Consider the following 18520-nt stretch of genomic DNA (forward strand, 5'->3'; position numbering starts at 1 on the left):
AATAGATAATTCTTTTTTTATAAACTTCTTTAAATTTCTCTGAATTCTTTTCTTTATTGGGCTTTTTCCCTAAGCTACTATTAAATTGTGAAAGTAAATTTTCATAAAACCTGTTTTATAAGTCTTGCTGATTTAAGGAGGGGGAGAAAAATTCTCTTATTTCTCTTTTGTGTTCTTTTTTCCTGTGTGAGAAGAAAGTCTTCAGAGCATCTTTTAAATAATGAAAACAATAATAACTGTTCCTAGGAGAATAAGAAAGCAAAGAAGAGGCTTTGTTTGACTTATCTGTGATAAGGCACTTTGGAGCTTTGGTTTTTATGAATTGAAGAAAGAGATGTACATAACACTCTAACCCTTCTATTATGACAGTTTATACTTCCTACATAGCTTACTTAACTTAAATGCCTGGGAAATAGTCAAAATTACCACTTTATGGAATGCTACTTAACTTTAAATGTTCCCTACAGAATAGAAACCCACTTCATCAAAATTTATCTCAGTTTCTCAAGAATCATTTCTTCTCTGGGCTCCTGAATATTCCTGTGCAATTTAAAAATTTAACCCAAGCTTGCTTAGAAATAACTACAATAGAAAAAGAAAACATTCCCACACTACTGAAGTCTGTTCACAAGAGTTCCTACGAAAGAGCTGTGTCCTTATGCCCATGTACACTTTAATCATTCACTCTTTCAGCTGTTATCAATTTAAAACCAATGAAACTCCCACACTGAGTCCATTTGAGCAGTCAATTTTAATATCTCGAGGCATCTGTAGTTATTCTGAATTGGCTGCAAAAGCAGAACTAACAAGTTAAGCTCTAACCATAAGTCGACATCAGGCTGGTAAACCATACATCAAACACAGACAGTTAGTCAATACCCCAGTATGAAAAACCAACTAGCATTTTTAAGAAGAGCAATATATTCATAATATGTTTGGCAGTCTGGTTTGCATTTCTTCCTTAATGGCGGTGCATTTAACTTTCTAGTCAACAGGGTGGTTCTTGAGCTGGCAAAAAAATAAGTTTGAGGGAAAACTGGTCAGTCTTCTGACGTGTGGGTAATATTTTTTAATGAGAATAGAACGGACGGGGGAATGTGGGTTTTGCAAATATGAATCTAGAAAGTGTCTTAAATTGCTTTTTATAAGAAAACTCTTTCAACCATATGTTCTGGATCTTTGAGCACAGTCCCTACTTCAAATATTATGTCATTGTCAGGCCATGTGTCTCAATTTTGTGTTTGGAAAATATGGCCACTAGAAATACCTCTTTCCCTTCCAGGAATGACTCTGTGACAGGGTTATTGCCTCCCATAGAGAGAAGAAGACAATGAAGAAGGAATATTCAAACAAGATCAAGGCAGTCATCACTTCAATCAAATCATTTCCAAATTCTGGGGGATGGGAGCTCTGGGTGAGGGGGAGTGAAGGGTGTTTATGACATATAGCTGCCTATTCCCAGAACTCTTTTATGTACTTTTATTTTATCTTCAAAAAGAAAAGACATCTTAAAGGGAAATATCTAAGGAGGAGCAATGCTACATAAAGTTTATGTTTTCAGATCTGTTGCCCCAGAAAATGCTTTGATAAAACACACTTAGAGCAATATAGAAAATTTCAAAGAAAAGCTGGGAGATATACCTCTCCATATTGCAATTTGACTAACACTGACAGACCACCAATTATAACTATCCAAATTCTGATATGGCCTCTTGCCTCCCTCCCACAGAGAAAAATAGAAAATGCAGGAATAGCACTTTTGCAACATGAAGTTATTTTCGTGATGGCTAAATTTTATAGAGGCTGGTTAATTTTAAATATCACTAATCAGGTAGAGTAACAAGTCAAAAGGGAGATTTTTTTATGTTGAACAAAATTTGCCCCCTCCCAGCAAAATAATACAAGTTTTTTTTTTTTAATCTTGGAAATTTGTGGAATATTGTTTATTTATAATAGACATGAATTTGGAGGAAAAAAGATTTGTAGGCCAAATTGTCAGTGATGGTAAAGGAAATAAAAGAGCACTCTCTTAATCTTAGGATACGTCAGCATGAATTGTTGGTATTATTAATAATGTTTCCTTTGCCTGTAGGAGTCTAGCACATCTGCTGAATGTGGTCCCTGATGAGGAGATACTGGTTGTGTGAGCTCTGATATGTACTATCTGTAGAGACAAACTCAACATACACATAATGTGGACTCTGAAATCCCATTCATATCATGAGTAAGGAAGGAGTGGGACCTCCTTTCTCGAATGCCATGGAAAATTGAACTCGTCTCATTGCATAAGAAACATTTATTTATGCATTTGCTCAAATTATCAACCTCTAGATCAGGGTGAAATTCTGCTTTTGTCTCCTTCAATTATCCACTTGGCCCCAAAATGAAATCACCATCTAGCACTTTGTGTGAGCCGTAGAATTATAAAAATTACAGAGGAGAAAACCAGTATCCAGCGCTGGCTTTGGATATGGTTCGTAGGTCTATGGAGGCCCTGAAAAGCTAACAAGAACTAAGCCGAAAAATCTTCCACTGCCTGTGAAGCTGGCTTTAGGAGTCATGAGGGAACTATGCAGTACGAGAACACCTGCTGGAGAACGGCAGGGTATCAATAATAAATGCTAACCTTTAAAACAGGGGATTCTTTTGAACACTGACAAGGGCCCTGCATCTTTTTCTTCTCGTCAGGTGGTTTCACGGAGGAAAGATTTAGTATGTGATTAGAGGATTGAAATGGTCATCGGCCATCTCTTCAGAGGGCATCAGCCTTCTGACACAAGAAGGAAATATCATGTTAGCCTGACTTTTGGTCATCTGCTACTAGTTGAGGATATGCTTTGAGAGCATATCAACTTTGGCTGGTGCAATGTCAGGGGTAGAAGGGGAGGTTTTTTATCTTTTCTACAACCTAGGCACATACACAAGATTTGAGTTAGAGCACAGGGTATGCTTAAAACGTGGTATAGATTCACAAGATGAAACAAAACCTACCTCTCCCTCTTACTGCTTCCTATGGGTATATATGCTCTATTTTGTCTTATTTTATGTAAAGTTGTCACTCCTCAAACTGGAAGACTTAAATACTGTATTTTGAACTGGCACCAGGATTTGACTGACCATGTAGGGTATCCCAAAAACTCTAGGCAATATTTTAAGGATAGTCCAAGGAATGAATGAAATCAGCATCTACTACCAGGACAAAAATTAGTATGGGTTTTAGAGGCCATTGGCTAAAAACAAAATGCCAATATGCTGGTTTTGAATCAATTGGGTCTTATTCATTTTCTATTCCCAGCATTTAGCATGACTATTACTAAACATCCAGTCAGTTTTATGGCTAAAGCCTAATACTATCTGGCATTTGAGAATGGGGAAAAATCTTGAGGACTTGACTTAATGTGAAAGAAATGTAATTTAAAAGAAGAAAAGGAGAATTATTATTATTTGCAAAGTATAGTAGGGTACATACCAGGAATTTTCTGGTAAAACCATTTTGTACATACAAAAAAATCAAATGTATGTAAGTCACCATCTCAAATAACATTACATTCTTACTAATGTCAGTATAAAAATGTCTCTCCCCATAAGAAAGTAAATTCTGGAACTACAAGGAAACCAATTTATCATTCTGGCTCATTCTTTTTTCCTTTACCTAATTTGTTCCCATTTCTGGACCTCATTTTCTCTTGTTTGTCCAAAGCTATTCTGCTTTTAATATCTCATAAGGCCTGGATTGTTTCCTCCTTGGATAACAGGCTTTTAAAAGACATGGGCTTAACCTGCTACCCAGGTGCACTTTTTTCCCAACATTTCTCCCTCTCTCATGGTGACCTGTATTTTATTATTGAACAAAAGCTAGCTATGTGGTGCTCTATTACCAACACATTTGCTCCCAAGAGCCTTTAAATAACAGAAACTGCCTGGGAACTATAAATGCAAAAGAACCAGGAAGCTTGTAGGCCAAGATAAAGAAGCTTAGGGTTGGCTATTAATTTTGGCTAATATTAAATCATGACATAGCTCACACTAAGGATCAGAGTTCAATTATGAACCATAAAGAAGTTTAAAGAAAAGAAGATTTACAAGATATTTTTAAGCACATTAGTACATATTGTGGAAGTTGTGAGAGTATTTCAGGCCCAAGCAATGATAGACCCATGCCCTAGTATATAAATTCAAATATAATTATTCTCAGACTAACACTGATAAAGTGGCAATGTTGGAGCATGTCTTTACTCAAAGCTGTATTGCAGTGTTGCTCATATATGTTTTGCTTAAATTAACAGTGTGACAATTAGATTACTCTGTCATATATCAGTTATAACAAATTATTTAAAAATAGTTTTCTCTTAACTCAATGATTTTGTATTCATAAACATGACTGTTACAGAAAGTCTAGGGCTGATAGCTTATATCTGCAATTTGAATGGCAAATCTTTCTTTTCTTCTCAATATAACTGACATATTTTACAAAAGTACTATAATTTTTCAAAGACATTATTTTCTTTTATGACAGGCACCTTAAACAATTAGTTGTGTCTGTGTGGGTAATTACTTAACTGTTCCAGCAGTTAGATGACACTACATAAGTGGGTGTAGTTAGGAAAGAAAAATGAGCTAATGCCCACTGATGTATAAAGAGTACAATGATTACAATTACCAAAAGGAGAAATATAAGCCAAGCCCAAATTATCAATGTACTTTTCTTGAAATAAGTGAATTACTATTGCCTTTCCTAGACACTTGCCTGTATTGATTTTTCAAATTTCAAACAAATACTTGGGAGAAATGTTTCCTAGGGCCATCTTGGTCATAATTTGCTCCATGAACCTAAGGAAGGAAGACGGGAAGGAAGGAAAAAAAGATGAAAAGAAGAAAGGAAAGATAAAAGGAAAGAAAAAAGAAAGGAAAAAGGAAGGAAGAAAGGAAGAATAAAAAAGAAAGTGAGAAAACAGGTTTTGAATGGCAATGGTATGCTGGGCATTGTGTGACATGCTTTCCATATATCATTTAATTTAAATTTTGATGTAAATTGCATAGAGAAGGAAGTCAAAAGCTGGATATTAAGTTAATAGCTGGTAAGTGGCAAAATCCAGCTATAAGCTTGGCTTGGTCAAATCTAAATCTGCTATACTTTCAAATAAACAAATACAATATTTTCCTCCTCAATTTTCTTAATTATAAAATGGAGTTGAAAAATGTTCTATCGCCATTAAGATTGATTCAGTTTATCAGGAGTCTAAAAGGTATTCCGTGTCCTTTGGAAATATACCATATTTGAGGCAGTGTGGGAACCCCTGACAGATCACCCTAAAGCAAAACCATATCATTGACAAGCTCTACCCATGACAAGCTCTTGAGGATCCTTGAGTGCAACCTTTTGACTGAATCTAAATTTTACAGAACAAATCCTTTTAATAAAGAGATTGTGGAAGTTTGGATTTGGTCAAGGGGCCACACTTGGGGATCTGGAGGACACATGGCCTTGAGGCTACAGGTTCCCCACCCCTCCCAGTCTTTTGTGGAGACTCATTCTTTAATAGGAATGGACAACCATTACCCACCAAATATCTGAGAAAAGTCACTAAGGTGATAAAAATAAATGAGACAAATAAACAAAAAGAACCCTAAATGAAATTCATGATTCAAAGAATAGAAGAGAACATACTAAAATAAAATATAAAAACAAAACTCCAAAAAAAAGCAACAAATTTATGTCCTCAGATAAGTTAAAAAAGATATCAAAGATTATCTATTCTTTTCCTACTTATTCAATTACCAAATATTTATTGAGTGCTATGTGCCATCCTCACTATTAGATATGGGAGTAGAGTGGTCAAGAAAGTTTTTGTTTTCATGGTATGTGAAAGAATGTGATATGCAGAAAAGAACAAACAGAATAAGAAATAAGTCTAGAAAATTGCACATATGATTGCTAAATTAATATAATGATTAGGGGATAAAACTGAGAATTTGTTCCAAATATGAGAAAAAATAAGATTGAATGAAATGATCAATCCATATGATCTAATATTCACATGATAAAGATCTCAAAAGAGGACACAGAGAAACATGTAGTTGAAAAGCATCAATGTAATAACAAGGAGAAAAAAATTCCAGTGCTAAAGAGAGTCATAATTCTTGAAATTAAGTGCCGAGCAGAATAAATTTTAAAAATTCTGTCAACTATGTACTTTATCTGGATTACAGAATCTCAAAATAAAGACCACAAACCCCAATGACTTTGAGAGAGAAACTCAAAATAATAATTATAAAAGTGAATCAATTTTAAGAGTGGAAATTGTAACTGTGTATCGTAGAAACAATGGAATTTTATACCCAACCAAACTATTGATCAAGTGGGTGGGCATATTGAAGGTATTTTTGGACAGCCAAAGACTCATGTTTTCCAAATGACTTAATGGAAGCTGCTACACAGTAATAGAAGGGATTAGAGCAAGAAAGAAAAGGGATGAGAGCCAGAAGACGGTGGATATAACTCAGAAGAGCAGTGAAAAGAAATCACAGGGTAGGAAACCCAGAAAGCAACCAGTCCAAATTGGAGTAAAAGGATGGAAGGGTTTTAGAAGAAGATAATCAGGGGAAAAAAACAGGGAGTGGCAGACTAGAATATATAGACAGTTTTGGGGGATGAAAGCATATGATCACATAAAGGCCCTGAAAGCAACAAGAAATGAAACTACGGGGAGGGGAGTATCTGTACAAAAAATTCACAATCAAAAAAATAAATCAAACTAAATGATATCATGATTATAAGAAAATGATGGAACATAAGCTTTGAAATCAAGAACATCATAGCTTCTGTGGCCCACTAAGTCACAGCATGCAACCCATGGATACGTCAATACAATATGGCATATGACTTGGTCAAAATTCTGTAATATTTACATGATTAAATTAAAACTGATATTTTTTTTCTCCTTTAGATACATAAAATGGAAAAAATATGGAAATGGGTGTGAAACAGCATAAAATTATTAATATAATCCTCAAATATAAAAGATTGGAGAATTTTTTGCACCATAATCAGAGGCATTACCTCTTGAGAATCACAGGGGTTATGATAGCATAAGAACAGAGAAGGAAGTCTAATACATGGTGCTACAATAAACAACCTTACCTAAGCATAACAGTATGGTTCTTGCCTTTTATTTTTAACTTTTAGGTTAACTTATAAATATGTCATAATTATAGAAACAGGTAAAATGTGTAGTCCCCAATCCGCAGGCCACGGACCGATACTGGTGGTCTGTGGCCTGTTAGGAAGTGGGCCACGCAGCAGGAGGTAAGTGGCTGGCAAGGGAGTGAAGCTTCATCTGTATTTACAGCTGCTCCCCATCGCTTGCATCACTGCCTGAGCTCCGCCTCCTGTCAGATCAGCGGCAGCATTAGTTGCAGGAAAACAAGCTCAGGGCTCCCACTGAGTCTGCATTATGGTGAGTTGTATAACTGTTTCATTATATATTACAATGTAATAATAATAGAAATAAAGTGCACAGTAAATGTAATGGGCTTGAATCATCTTGAAACCATCTCTCTCCCCTACCCCCAGTCTGTGGAAAAATTGTCTTCCATGAAACCAGTCCCTGATGCCAAAAGGTTGGGGACTGCTTTAATAACATAAATTTGTATGATGTATAGGTACAGTAGAAAAGGCAGAGGAGACAAGAGGCTAAGGGGCACTACATTCCTCATCTTACCAACGGAGGCTTATATCTCAGTTTTCTAGGGTTAATGAAATAACAGGTAGAGACGTAGGTTTGTTGCAAGTTGTGTAGAAAGTTAATGGAGATTGTGAGACCAGTTGTATTTGACCATGAGTATATGTGGAGGAGAAGGACCAGGTAGATTAGGCTTGGTGTGATTGAGTAAAATTCATGCCTATTGCAGCAGAAATCTAAGGTAATATCTAGGATTGATAAAGAAAGACATTACAACATTGAAGATAAAGAAGATATCGACAAAAACAAGCAGACAAATGACCTGCACCCTGAATAACAAGGATACAGATACGCAAAAAAATCTCCAGAAGAACAATAAATAGAAACCACTTAAAGTGATCCCCGCTATGGAGCGAAACTGGGAAATTGGGATGAGGCTGGGAAACACTGTTTTTCATCATAAACCCCTGAGGTGTACTATCTAATCTCTAAAAAGATTGTTTATAATGTACTGATTGAAAAGCAGAAGTAGCGTAACATTAATTTCAGTTTCTACTAATGCCATCCAGTATGGTTTTGTCCATATAAAGATAAATGAAACTATTTTCTAAACATACAATCCTCTCTGAGTCTATTATTTTGTATAAGAAAATACTAGTTACTCCTAAAAAGTCAAAAAAATTACCTTTCCTAAAAACCGTATTTTTTTATTCTTGTATGTCAATGCTGTTATTTGAAAGATTACATAAGGTAGTTTGACTGTAACTAAAGAGCTATTACTTCAGTTCCAAAAGCAAGCAGATGATACGTACAAACACACCTACCACGTTAAAATGTACCCTTTTGCCTATAATTTACATATTAAACCGATTCAAGTGTTGTTTCCAGTGAGATTCTCAATGTAATAAACTCATACATTTAAAAAGGGCTCACCGTTCCCTTGGCAAATATGGACGCACTTGGAGAGCTTTTCAGAAACTACCATTGCAATGGCACAGCGATCACGACGCCCACCTGAGCTATTAAGATTTCTTTCCATCCATTGAACAATCATTCAGAATTGTCTGTTGGCCCTTCTTTTTCCTGGCATCACAATGTACCCTTCTCATTAGTCATATTAAAGAAATTAGAAAGCACAGGTCCATCAAGCGATTGTTTCCAGGTCTAGATTCTGGCCAATGAAATCATGTATCGGACAGGTCTCCATGTGCCCAAAACACAGGTTTTGTAGAAAGGGTTTGTGATTGAGTGTAGACTGCAGGACAGTGGGGCAATTCTCTTTTCACATAAAGTTCTTCGTAGACATTACACTGAAGAGTGTTATAAAGTCAATAAAGCACAGCCCTTCCTGCCCCCATGGTGGTGCTCCATAAAGGCTGGCTGAATTCAAAGCTCAGCTTTCTCAACCTGGTGGTAGCTTTACATGAAAGAGTAAACACTTTGAAAAGTGGCTGTGGCCCTGTACTCAGGAAGCACAATTGTAAGGCTCAAACTGCCAAGCTTTCCTAAACCTTGGTAATGGAGGCCTTTTTTGCAGATCTGGAAGATTAGACAGTTTAAAGGCTATAATACAGATTCTTTGGCCCAATGCACTGCAGAACAATTTTAAAGGCCATTATCCCTCTGTCTAAATAATTCTTCCCTTTGAAAGAGTTCAGTCATTTTGCTGGGAGAAATTAACCATTTAACCATTAATCATTAATTTATTTTATGTGATTTTTCTTAACTGCTTAAAAATACTGATTTTATTGCTTTTTCCAAGTCTTCTCCTTAAATATAATAATATAATAGACCAAAGTACTAAAGTTGACTGGCCAGGTATTTTTAAGAATTGGCTTAATGCCTTTTACTTAGTTGGAAAAAAAAAAACACCTCAATAAAAGCCTTAAAAAAAAGTTCACAGCTAAAACTGAAACAAGCCCAAGAAGTGACTATATTTGCTTAACTTGATCTGTATTTGGGGGAAAAAAAATTCTACTGAAGACAACAATGGAAGCTTATCAAATCAGAATTTTACATAGATTTTCCATAGCTCTACTAATGAATACTGACTCATTGGTCAGTTATGGTGAAAATTTAATGGAGCTCTAAGATAAGAAATGCATGAATCAGAGTGTGTTCAGTGGTTCCACTGTATCAGTATGAAAACTGCATTAGACATCCAGTTTCTCCATTGCTTTCTGAGACTAATTCTAGAGCATCGTAGTAATTAATTCTTTAGAATTTTGCTTGAGCCAGACCCTGCCACTGAATTAAAACCCCTTTTATTAATATTTTGCCACAGTCATGAAATATTTTGACTTCATGTAAAATTGTGATTGTTTGGCTGCTAATCTGGTTTTCTATTTTTCAAGATGGCAGGTAAACTGCAACTGAATCCTTTCTAAGAAAATGATAATCTATAGGATGAATTTCAAGGTAGAATTTAAGGTACTAGTATATTACTCTGTGAAGTTGAATCCATAGAGTGTCAGTTGCTGTCTATGGCACTGCAAAATACCTGTTCATAGAGCAAAAGTCTGAGGCAAGTCTGGTTTAAAGCAGGTGCTAGCGTTACCCCCAAATGGTTAAATTTTTTTTTTTTTTTATTTCAGCAAATTATGGGTGTACATATGTTTAGGTTACGTGTGTTGCCCTTGGTTCCCCCCACCGAAGTCCATGTTTCAATTATGTCCATCCTTCGGGTAGTGCGCATTGCACTCCTTGTGTATACAAATACCCCTCCCCTCCTCCCTCTTCCCCCCTCCACCCACCACCTAAATTTTAAGACTTTTCCACTCTATTAGGATATGTGTGCACAGGCTTCGTAAAATTTCACCTTCTAAAATTGGTTCAGAGTGTCAGCTAATTTTTGTGATATGTTTAACTGTTTCAAAATGGACTGAAACTGATAGATCAAATAGTTATTGTACACTATTTAAACAACTTATCATTTTAAGTATTGCTAAAAATATTAAGATCTGCTTTTCACTCTTCTTGAGAAATGGTTATATATTAATATTAAATCACCTTTTGCTTTTCATAAGGATTAGTCTTTCAGCTTTCTGCTCAGGGTTAGAAATTTATTTTAGCTCATTTTCAAATACTTTCTTATGTTTAATTTTCAAAAGATACACATAAATTAGAAAATTTGAAGACTGGGGAGAATAATGAACTCCATGCATATGTTTTATTGTTAGACAAAGAATATATTTTACCTACATGATTTGTAAGGTGACTTCCAGTTATAGAAATCTACTATATCACTGGTTCCATCCATGAATCCATCCATTCATCTGACACACTAACAGTGATAACAATAATGAATAATAGTTGTATTAATAGCAGAGGGCATTTATTGAATAATTACTTTTGTTCTAGAAACTCCGTTAAATGCTTTACATAGGTTATCTCACTTATTCTTCTCAATGACCTCTCAATGATGTGTCTGAGAATGCTGAGGCTCAGAGATTATCATAACTTGTTCAGGGTCAGAATGAGTGAATGGTGAATTCCAATTAGTCTAATGCCAGAGACCATGTTTTTCTAGTCTGATGGCAAGAACAGTTTAGAAGAGTTTATTCCCCACTTTAGATATATTTGCAAAAGTACCTAGTTATTTCAGTTTAGTTTGAGTTTTTGGCCCTCCAGTTTTCAATATCCATAAATTTTCATGACACTATTTTGTCTTAGACTTTCTTCCTAGCACTTACTTGAGTCTCTGACTAGGGTGATCAGAGAAACTTTTATCCAGATCAGGACACTTCTGAGCATTAGAGGTGCTGGGTTAGTAAGTATCCTGGGACAACAGGTGTAAACTAGGACTATCCAGGCACATGGAACACATGGGGTCATTCCAATAGGAAATCTGTTCTCTGTTCCTAGAGTAGACTATAGATTCTCTGAGGGCAAAACTAGTTATTTTGTTTGATGGTTCCATGACATTGTCTTTATTTTCTCAGGATTCATTTTCTGAACAACTGCTTTTTCTCTGTTACAGAGTAGAAAATTTAATATGCAACCTAAGAAGAATAAAATATTTTAATATTCCTTTAGAGCTGATTAGCGAGGGACACAGAGACACATTCATTTATCTAGTTATAGTAAAAGTATAAATGCTCTGTACCTTTAATAAGTCCTTTCTCTTGCAGAGTTTTCAGTGAAGGTCTTCTGGTAATGAACTTCTTTAATCTGCTTTTAACTCGGTTTTTGTCGCTTGTATCGGAAGCACTATGATGCAGTCTGAACACTGGAGATTAAAACAAAAAAAGAAGAGGCTTTCAGTAAATTTCTTCCTTATGATTATTACTTTATGCAAATATGAATAGAAAACAGTAGTTATGGAACAACTACCTGAAATAATAGCTCAGGCTCTTCTGTCTAGACAGGGCATACGAGTAAAATTTGCCCACATGAAAAGTATTAGTCCTGCCGCAACATGAATGTACAATGAAAATGAGGCTAGCTGTATATATTCACAATGTATTTTCACTTTCATTCCCTTATATTTAACATGATAACCTTTATATGGATAATGCTACTTATCTGTATCTATACACAAAATTATGGTCAGAATAAAAAGAAATTCATCTACATTATGGGAGAAAACTCTAGCATTGTTAATTTCAATTAAGTCTGATTATATAGTATCTCTAGAGAATGCAGGCATTTTTGAAAGTCTTGCTTGCTTGAATAATTTTCTCAAGCTTCTTTTTTATGTTAACCCAAAGTGATTTCTTTTTCTGAAGCAAATATTTGTTACTCTCCTTACAAATGTATAATTATCACCAGTTCTAGGTGAAATCCAGAAACACAAATTTGCCTCACATTTTTCCCATGTCTTCATCCATCCCTTCTCCTCAGCTTCCTATTCTCTGTTTTACCTTCAAAGTCAGGGGTGTGTCAAATTCATTCCTGAACAAATATTTGCTGAATGTCTACTAATCACCAGGCTCCAGGGTTAAGGATGTGAATTCGGTAAGGAACGTAACACGTAAGGTCTGGTTTTTCGTAGATCACGGAGCCCGAACACATTCAAGGTGTCTTATCATTAACAACACATAGTAATTTATTGTGTCTGTGAGATAAGATGTAGGTCTTAACTGAACCCTCCACTGTCTTAACCCGATTGTTGACATAATGTGAGAATGTGGGACACTTTATTAGGTATTGTTTTTAACACATGTAGGTCTCCTTTTAAAAATCCGCCTGCTCCAGAGTGTAAGAAACCTTCTTATAACTGGCCAAGTGAGGGCATTTTTGCATCCTACCTCCTGCAGCCTTAACCACAAGCAGTTGCAAACTTGAGTTAGCAAAATGGGGAGTTAAGGTGAAGTGCAAGGCTGGCAAGGACACAAGGAGGAAAACGTCCTGCCCGCCTCATAGCCGGGAGAAGGGTGGAGTTTTATTTTTCAATTAAGTTCAAAGTTTTGATTATCACATGGGACTGAGTGCTATAAATTACTACACTGAGACAATGTTTGTCACTCAAAAGGACCATGATACTTTATATTACCTTAAAGTGGTACTTCCCAACTTTTTTATTACTGACATTTTATGCTGGACAATTCTTTGTAGTAGAGGCCTGACCTCTGCAGGCTGTGTAGGATGTTGAGCCACATCCCTGATCTCTACCACAATACGCCACTTGCTACCACTCCTCAGTTGTGACAATCAAAACAACGTCTCCAGACATTGCCAAATGGTTCCTGGGGGGGTGGGTGTGTGCAAAATTGCTCCCCGTTGAGAATCACTGCCTTAAACTAATTGGAAAAGTGATAAGGCCCACTGAAGTTCTCATCTATTGGCGGGTGTTAGTCTATCCACACACTGAGAAAATGTAAAGGAACTGTGAAAGGAAAAAACTATCTATCCATCTACAAATAGCATATATAAAAATATATATCTGATTTATCATCTATCTGTGTCTATATCTATCATCTAGCTAGCTAGCTAGCTAATATTAGCTATTTATTAAATCAATTGGTAATAAAAGTACAATGACTATCACGTGAGGAGGGTGAGTGGGTCTGTCGTTTGAAATGGTTGGGACTCACTGTTATAGATCAGAGCTTCCCATTTATTGTGCCTGGAAGAATGGGTTACACAGGTGTGAAGGTTACAGAGTTCCTGAGCACTCAGGCTAATTAAGCAGGACCAGGGCAATCTGAGCCACTGGGGTAGCTGCGTGTTCTTCGCCTGTGAGCAGTCTTATTCATTTCTCCCAGTGAGGAGTACAAGTATTATCATTTTCTCTGTGTACCTTAACTTAAATCATTTGAGAAGCAGTGCTTTAGACCTGTGCTATCAAAGTGGTAGCCACTAGTCACTTGGGGCTATTGAACACTTGAAATGTAGCTTGAGCCATATGTTAAAATGCTCTGGATTTTTTTGGTTAAACAAAATATCTTACTAAATTAATATATTATTAAAACCTATTTATTTTTGCTTTTTAAAATGTGGCTACTAAAAGATTTTACATATGCATATGACTCACATTATATTTCTGGACAGTGCTGGTAGCTGATAAAAAAAAAACACAAACACAAATTGACCACCTATTACATAAATGGCAGTGCTGGATTTAACTGTTGTGGATAAAATGCACATGGCCTCTGTAACTACGAAACAGCATGGTAAGGAGTATAATAAAAGTACAAGAAATTTTAAGCTATCCTAGAGGGGGGATTGACCTGAGGTCATTTCAGAGAAATGGCAAGTGCCCTTAGAACTCAAGCAAGCAAAACTTAATTTTATGGGACTGTGGATATCAGACATTAACTGGTTCAAAATTGTATGGTTGGAAGAGTCATTCTGAGCATCTTAACATACTGTGCTTACATGGTATCTATTGACTTTCATTCTAGGTCCAGTCATTGCAGTTACTACCAGCAGTATATGAACTGATAGCTATAGTCAAGTCCCATAGGTCCGGGTTCTAGTGTTGGAGGCTGAAGAAACACTTAACATCCTACAGAATAACTCTGCTCAGGGCAATTTTAGTCTCAAATCCGTCTTTGGAATGAAACAGAATAATCAATCTAAATTTTCACAGGTTACCAAAGGTAATATTTTCTATTTCTGGTGTCACCGTGAAACCCTGTCATTTCCCATGACAAAATGCCAAGAAAGGCAGGGCCAAACAAGGTATATTTTCTGCCATTTTGGAACTAGTGAAAATAATGTGATTAGAAAGTACTTTGCAAATTAAACCGCACACACACACAGTATAAATGCTAGATTATGAGAATAATTATGTAGTGAATTATATCTTTTTGGAACCCCCCAGGTATTCTAGTGGTAGTATTCTTAATTAGAGAGATATATATGTATATTATATTGTTTTCAATACCACCATCTGGCTCCACATGTGAGAAATGTGTGTAAGGTGCATTGGTTTTCCAAAGAAAATGGAAATATGCTTTTAAATGTTTTATCTTGTTGTCTTCTCATATGCACTGAGAAATTAGCAGAGTCTTGGATATGATTACACATTTTTTAACATAGCCGAACTCTCCAAAGTTGCCTCTAATGATGACTTTCCTGGAGACAGACTAGAGCATCAACTTCCGTTTCCTGATGCCATAAATAATTGTCCTCAGATGACATGTCAAATTATAAGGACTTTGCCATCATTCATTCCACTCATTTTGTTCTAAGAAGAGTTATGCAGAATCTGAAGTCAATAGATGACTGTAATATATAGCATACTTGTTATTAACCAAATAACTTGAAAGCACTATGAATACAAAATAAAAATGTAAAAAGTGCATGGTTATAAAGCAAGGTCCAACACTGGGTCCCTGTAAACAGCAGTAAAAGTCTTTGAATATTGTGGTTTACAAATCTGATTTTAACAGCCAAACTTATAAAACAGTTTATGCTTTTCTGTTGTCAAGGGAGAAAAACTTGCCAAATTGTTCATTTTAAGTAAATACAACATAACCAATTAAGGAAAGCAAATTTAAACACATGCCTGTGATAATCAGGACATAGTTTGCTTCTGATTTCACTACTGATTTTAACAGAACAGTGTTCCTTCCATTTTCCCACAGCACCCAAGTGACCCCACACATACTTTTAGAAACTTGTAATCACACAGTGCAAATAAAAGGACACTTTACTGGAAAATACACAGTGTGGTACAATAATCCATCATTTATGAAAAATAGAATTCAGCCTTTTCTTTTTCCTCAGAGATTCAACTCCTTTTTGAGGGTGAAGCTTCCTGCAGTTTAAAGATTTATGTTAAGCCAATGAGCAGTTTTTTTCCATTCCCACTTAAACTTTTTATTTGGAAAAGAAAAGAGCCGAAAGAGATATGGGTTTAAACTCTAAAACATTTAATCTGATTTATATATGAGACCAGAGGAATCGTTCTTAATTCTAGTATTTTCACCTCCGTGAACAGTTAACCTGAATTATACTAGCTTTCCAGGTGTTCTAGTATTTACTTATATTTCTTTTATGTTTTCTTCTCTTTTTTCCATTGATGTGTGATCTCTTCTTTTAAGCCCAAATAGAATATTTGAATAAGAATTTTGAATAACAATATGCATTTTAAGTCTCAACACACACAAGCCAAAGGCATTAGCTTTAAGTTCCATTCTTAACCAGTTGAGAGACTTAATTGGTGCTAAAACTGCTCTGACCAGAGAAGAGTTAGAATCCTGGGCTTTCTAAGATGTTAGGATATTGGGCTTTCTTAGATGGTCTTTAGTTAATAGTATTACAGATGAGAATAGGCATTACTCCAACACAAGTTTTATACCTGATGCAGCCACTATGGTGTTAAAATCACTTCTAGGGGTGGGAATGTTTAATGTAATGGTTTGCCTTTGTATGTTTATTTTCCCACTTTAGTAATAGGAAGGAGAAGGAAGGAGAAGCAACATAGTTTGGACCATGAATATCTACTACCATTCCATTAAGGGTATGGGAACCACAAAAGAAAACCCCCAAATCTTCCAGAATCCAACAATTTGGATAATATGATCCAGAATTGTGCATCTGCCAGAACTTCTCTTGCTGGGGAACTTATTTTGAAATATCCCCTTTTCCTGCCAAACTGCTGTTCTCGCGGTATTCCCATGTTACAATTACATGTTGTTATTATTTTTTTTTTTTCTAATTTGGAAATACTGGGAGAACTAATGTTTCAGAAATGTTACTAAAGGAAAGCAGAGTCATTATCCTTCAGAAAAGCTATTATAAATAGCTTACTAGGCTACTTGTTTTCCCTTTATTGGTGAAGTTTGACATAGGGATCAACATCAGGTATAGATAGATAGTTTTGTTAGCAGTTAAGAGCTCCCAACACTTCAATTCAATTCCAGGAGGACGTCAAGGCAAAGCTGGCAGCAGTTGCTTAGTACAATCATCTTACCACACTGCGGTGTCCGGAGAGGGAGATCCAGAAAGAAATGACAAAATAAGGTTATGTCAGGCTCTTAATCCCCAGAGATTCCAAAACACTTCCCAAACCATCACAGGGATTACATAACAAAGTACTGAATTGTCTCCACTCATATTTTCCAATACAACCTTCTTGTATTTAGTATTACCCTGTTTTACCACTTTCCAAATTACTTAAATAAGAGCACCTTACCCAAAATTGACTGAAAAGAGAAATCAAGTTTATTACATTTCTTTTTAGCCTCCTGCCTGATTCCTTTCCAGGGCATACACGATTGTGCTAATTCATGGAGCTGTAATAAATACTGTTTTGCCGTCTCCAGCATGTGGTTTTAGAGCTCCCAGAACTTTGCACATAACTCCCCGTGTCAGAGTGGGCAAAAAGGGTAAGTTTGGGTTTAACGTACTGTTGATCATTTAATATCTCTTTTTTTTCACATACTCAATGTAAATAGAAGTCATGATTTCAAACCCCCAACTTACAGCCTGAGAAACTAAATTATTGAAACTTTAAGTGACTTGCTCAAAACACAAATCATGATTAAATCTGGAAATAATCGAAAGAAGGAATGAAGGGCATTTTAAACAGCAGTGCTTAGTTTTAACCACTTAATTCCCACTTAGATACTGTAGAAATATAAAATAGACAAAAGAACAGAAGGGTATTCACACATTATCTATTCAATGATTCATATTCATGCTATCTACCATTTAAAGAGAAGTGAGAATTCATACAAGGAAAATGTCTACTTTTAGACTAAATTATCTAGTTTAAATAGTAAAAGCTAACTACATTTTTACATTTTCAGTGTCAATAAAGACCTGGCAATTTACTATGATTCAACCATACGAAAATTCCATGGCTACTTTTCCCAGCAATATATGTACCCAAGTCTTCTACCTCTAATGCATTCATCTATCTATAATGTAAATTTTTCAGTCTTTTCAAGGATAGGCTTGCTATTTTTATTTTGCTGATAATACATCTTAGGTATGTCTATGTTGATTATGTATTTCTACAGTGTAAGACAAGGTGTTTTGTTTAAACTCTTTGTTATAGCATTTAGCATAGTTTTGAGTTCATAAGGAATAATTTTGATGATGATGATAATCATTTCAGTACTGTAATGAAAATATCGATTATATCATTACAACATGTATTTTTTCTTCCACATAGATTTATCTGATTTCTTTTTATGTTCCAGAGTTTAAAAAGATCATCACAGGTTATGAAAATACCATTAAAACATTTTTGGAAAAACAAAAAAAGAAAATATATCTAAATAGCAAAAATCTAGCTGTGTGTAGAGACACACAATGACATTTTTCCTGAAACAGAATCAGATACAGCATAAAATGTAAAGATTCAGATCATTAAGACATTCTTCTATTGAATATATATTTTAACTTAGCTTCTTATGACTTGATATAGTGTCAGTAAAACT

The 18520-nt window shown here is 35.4% G+C and overlaps 1 protein-coding gene across 1 annotated transcript in view; it reads right to left on the minus strand.

The window, feature by feature from the left end:
* Nucleotides 1-18520, minus strand: part of ARHGAP15 (Rho GTPase activating protein 15) — a 614346-nt gene that overhangs the window by 244268 nt on the left and 351558 nt on the right. The window contains exon 9 of the mRNA XM_012641747.1: nt 11788-11910. Coding sequence (XP_012497201.1) covers nt 11788-11910 — 123 coding nt within the window. The remainder of the gene's footprint in view (nt 1-11787; nt 11911-18520) is intronic.

The sequence above is a fragment of the Propithecus coquereli genome, unplaced genomic scaffold (genome assembly GCF_000956105.1).
Source record: "Propithecus coquereli isolate 6110/MARCELLA unplaced genomic scaffold, Pcoq_1.0 Scaffold169, whole genome shotgun sequence".
In the NCBI taxonomy this organism is placed as follows: domain Eukaryota; kingdom Metazoa; phylum Chordata; class Mammalia; order Primates; family Indriidae; genus Propithecus; species Propithecus coquereli.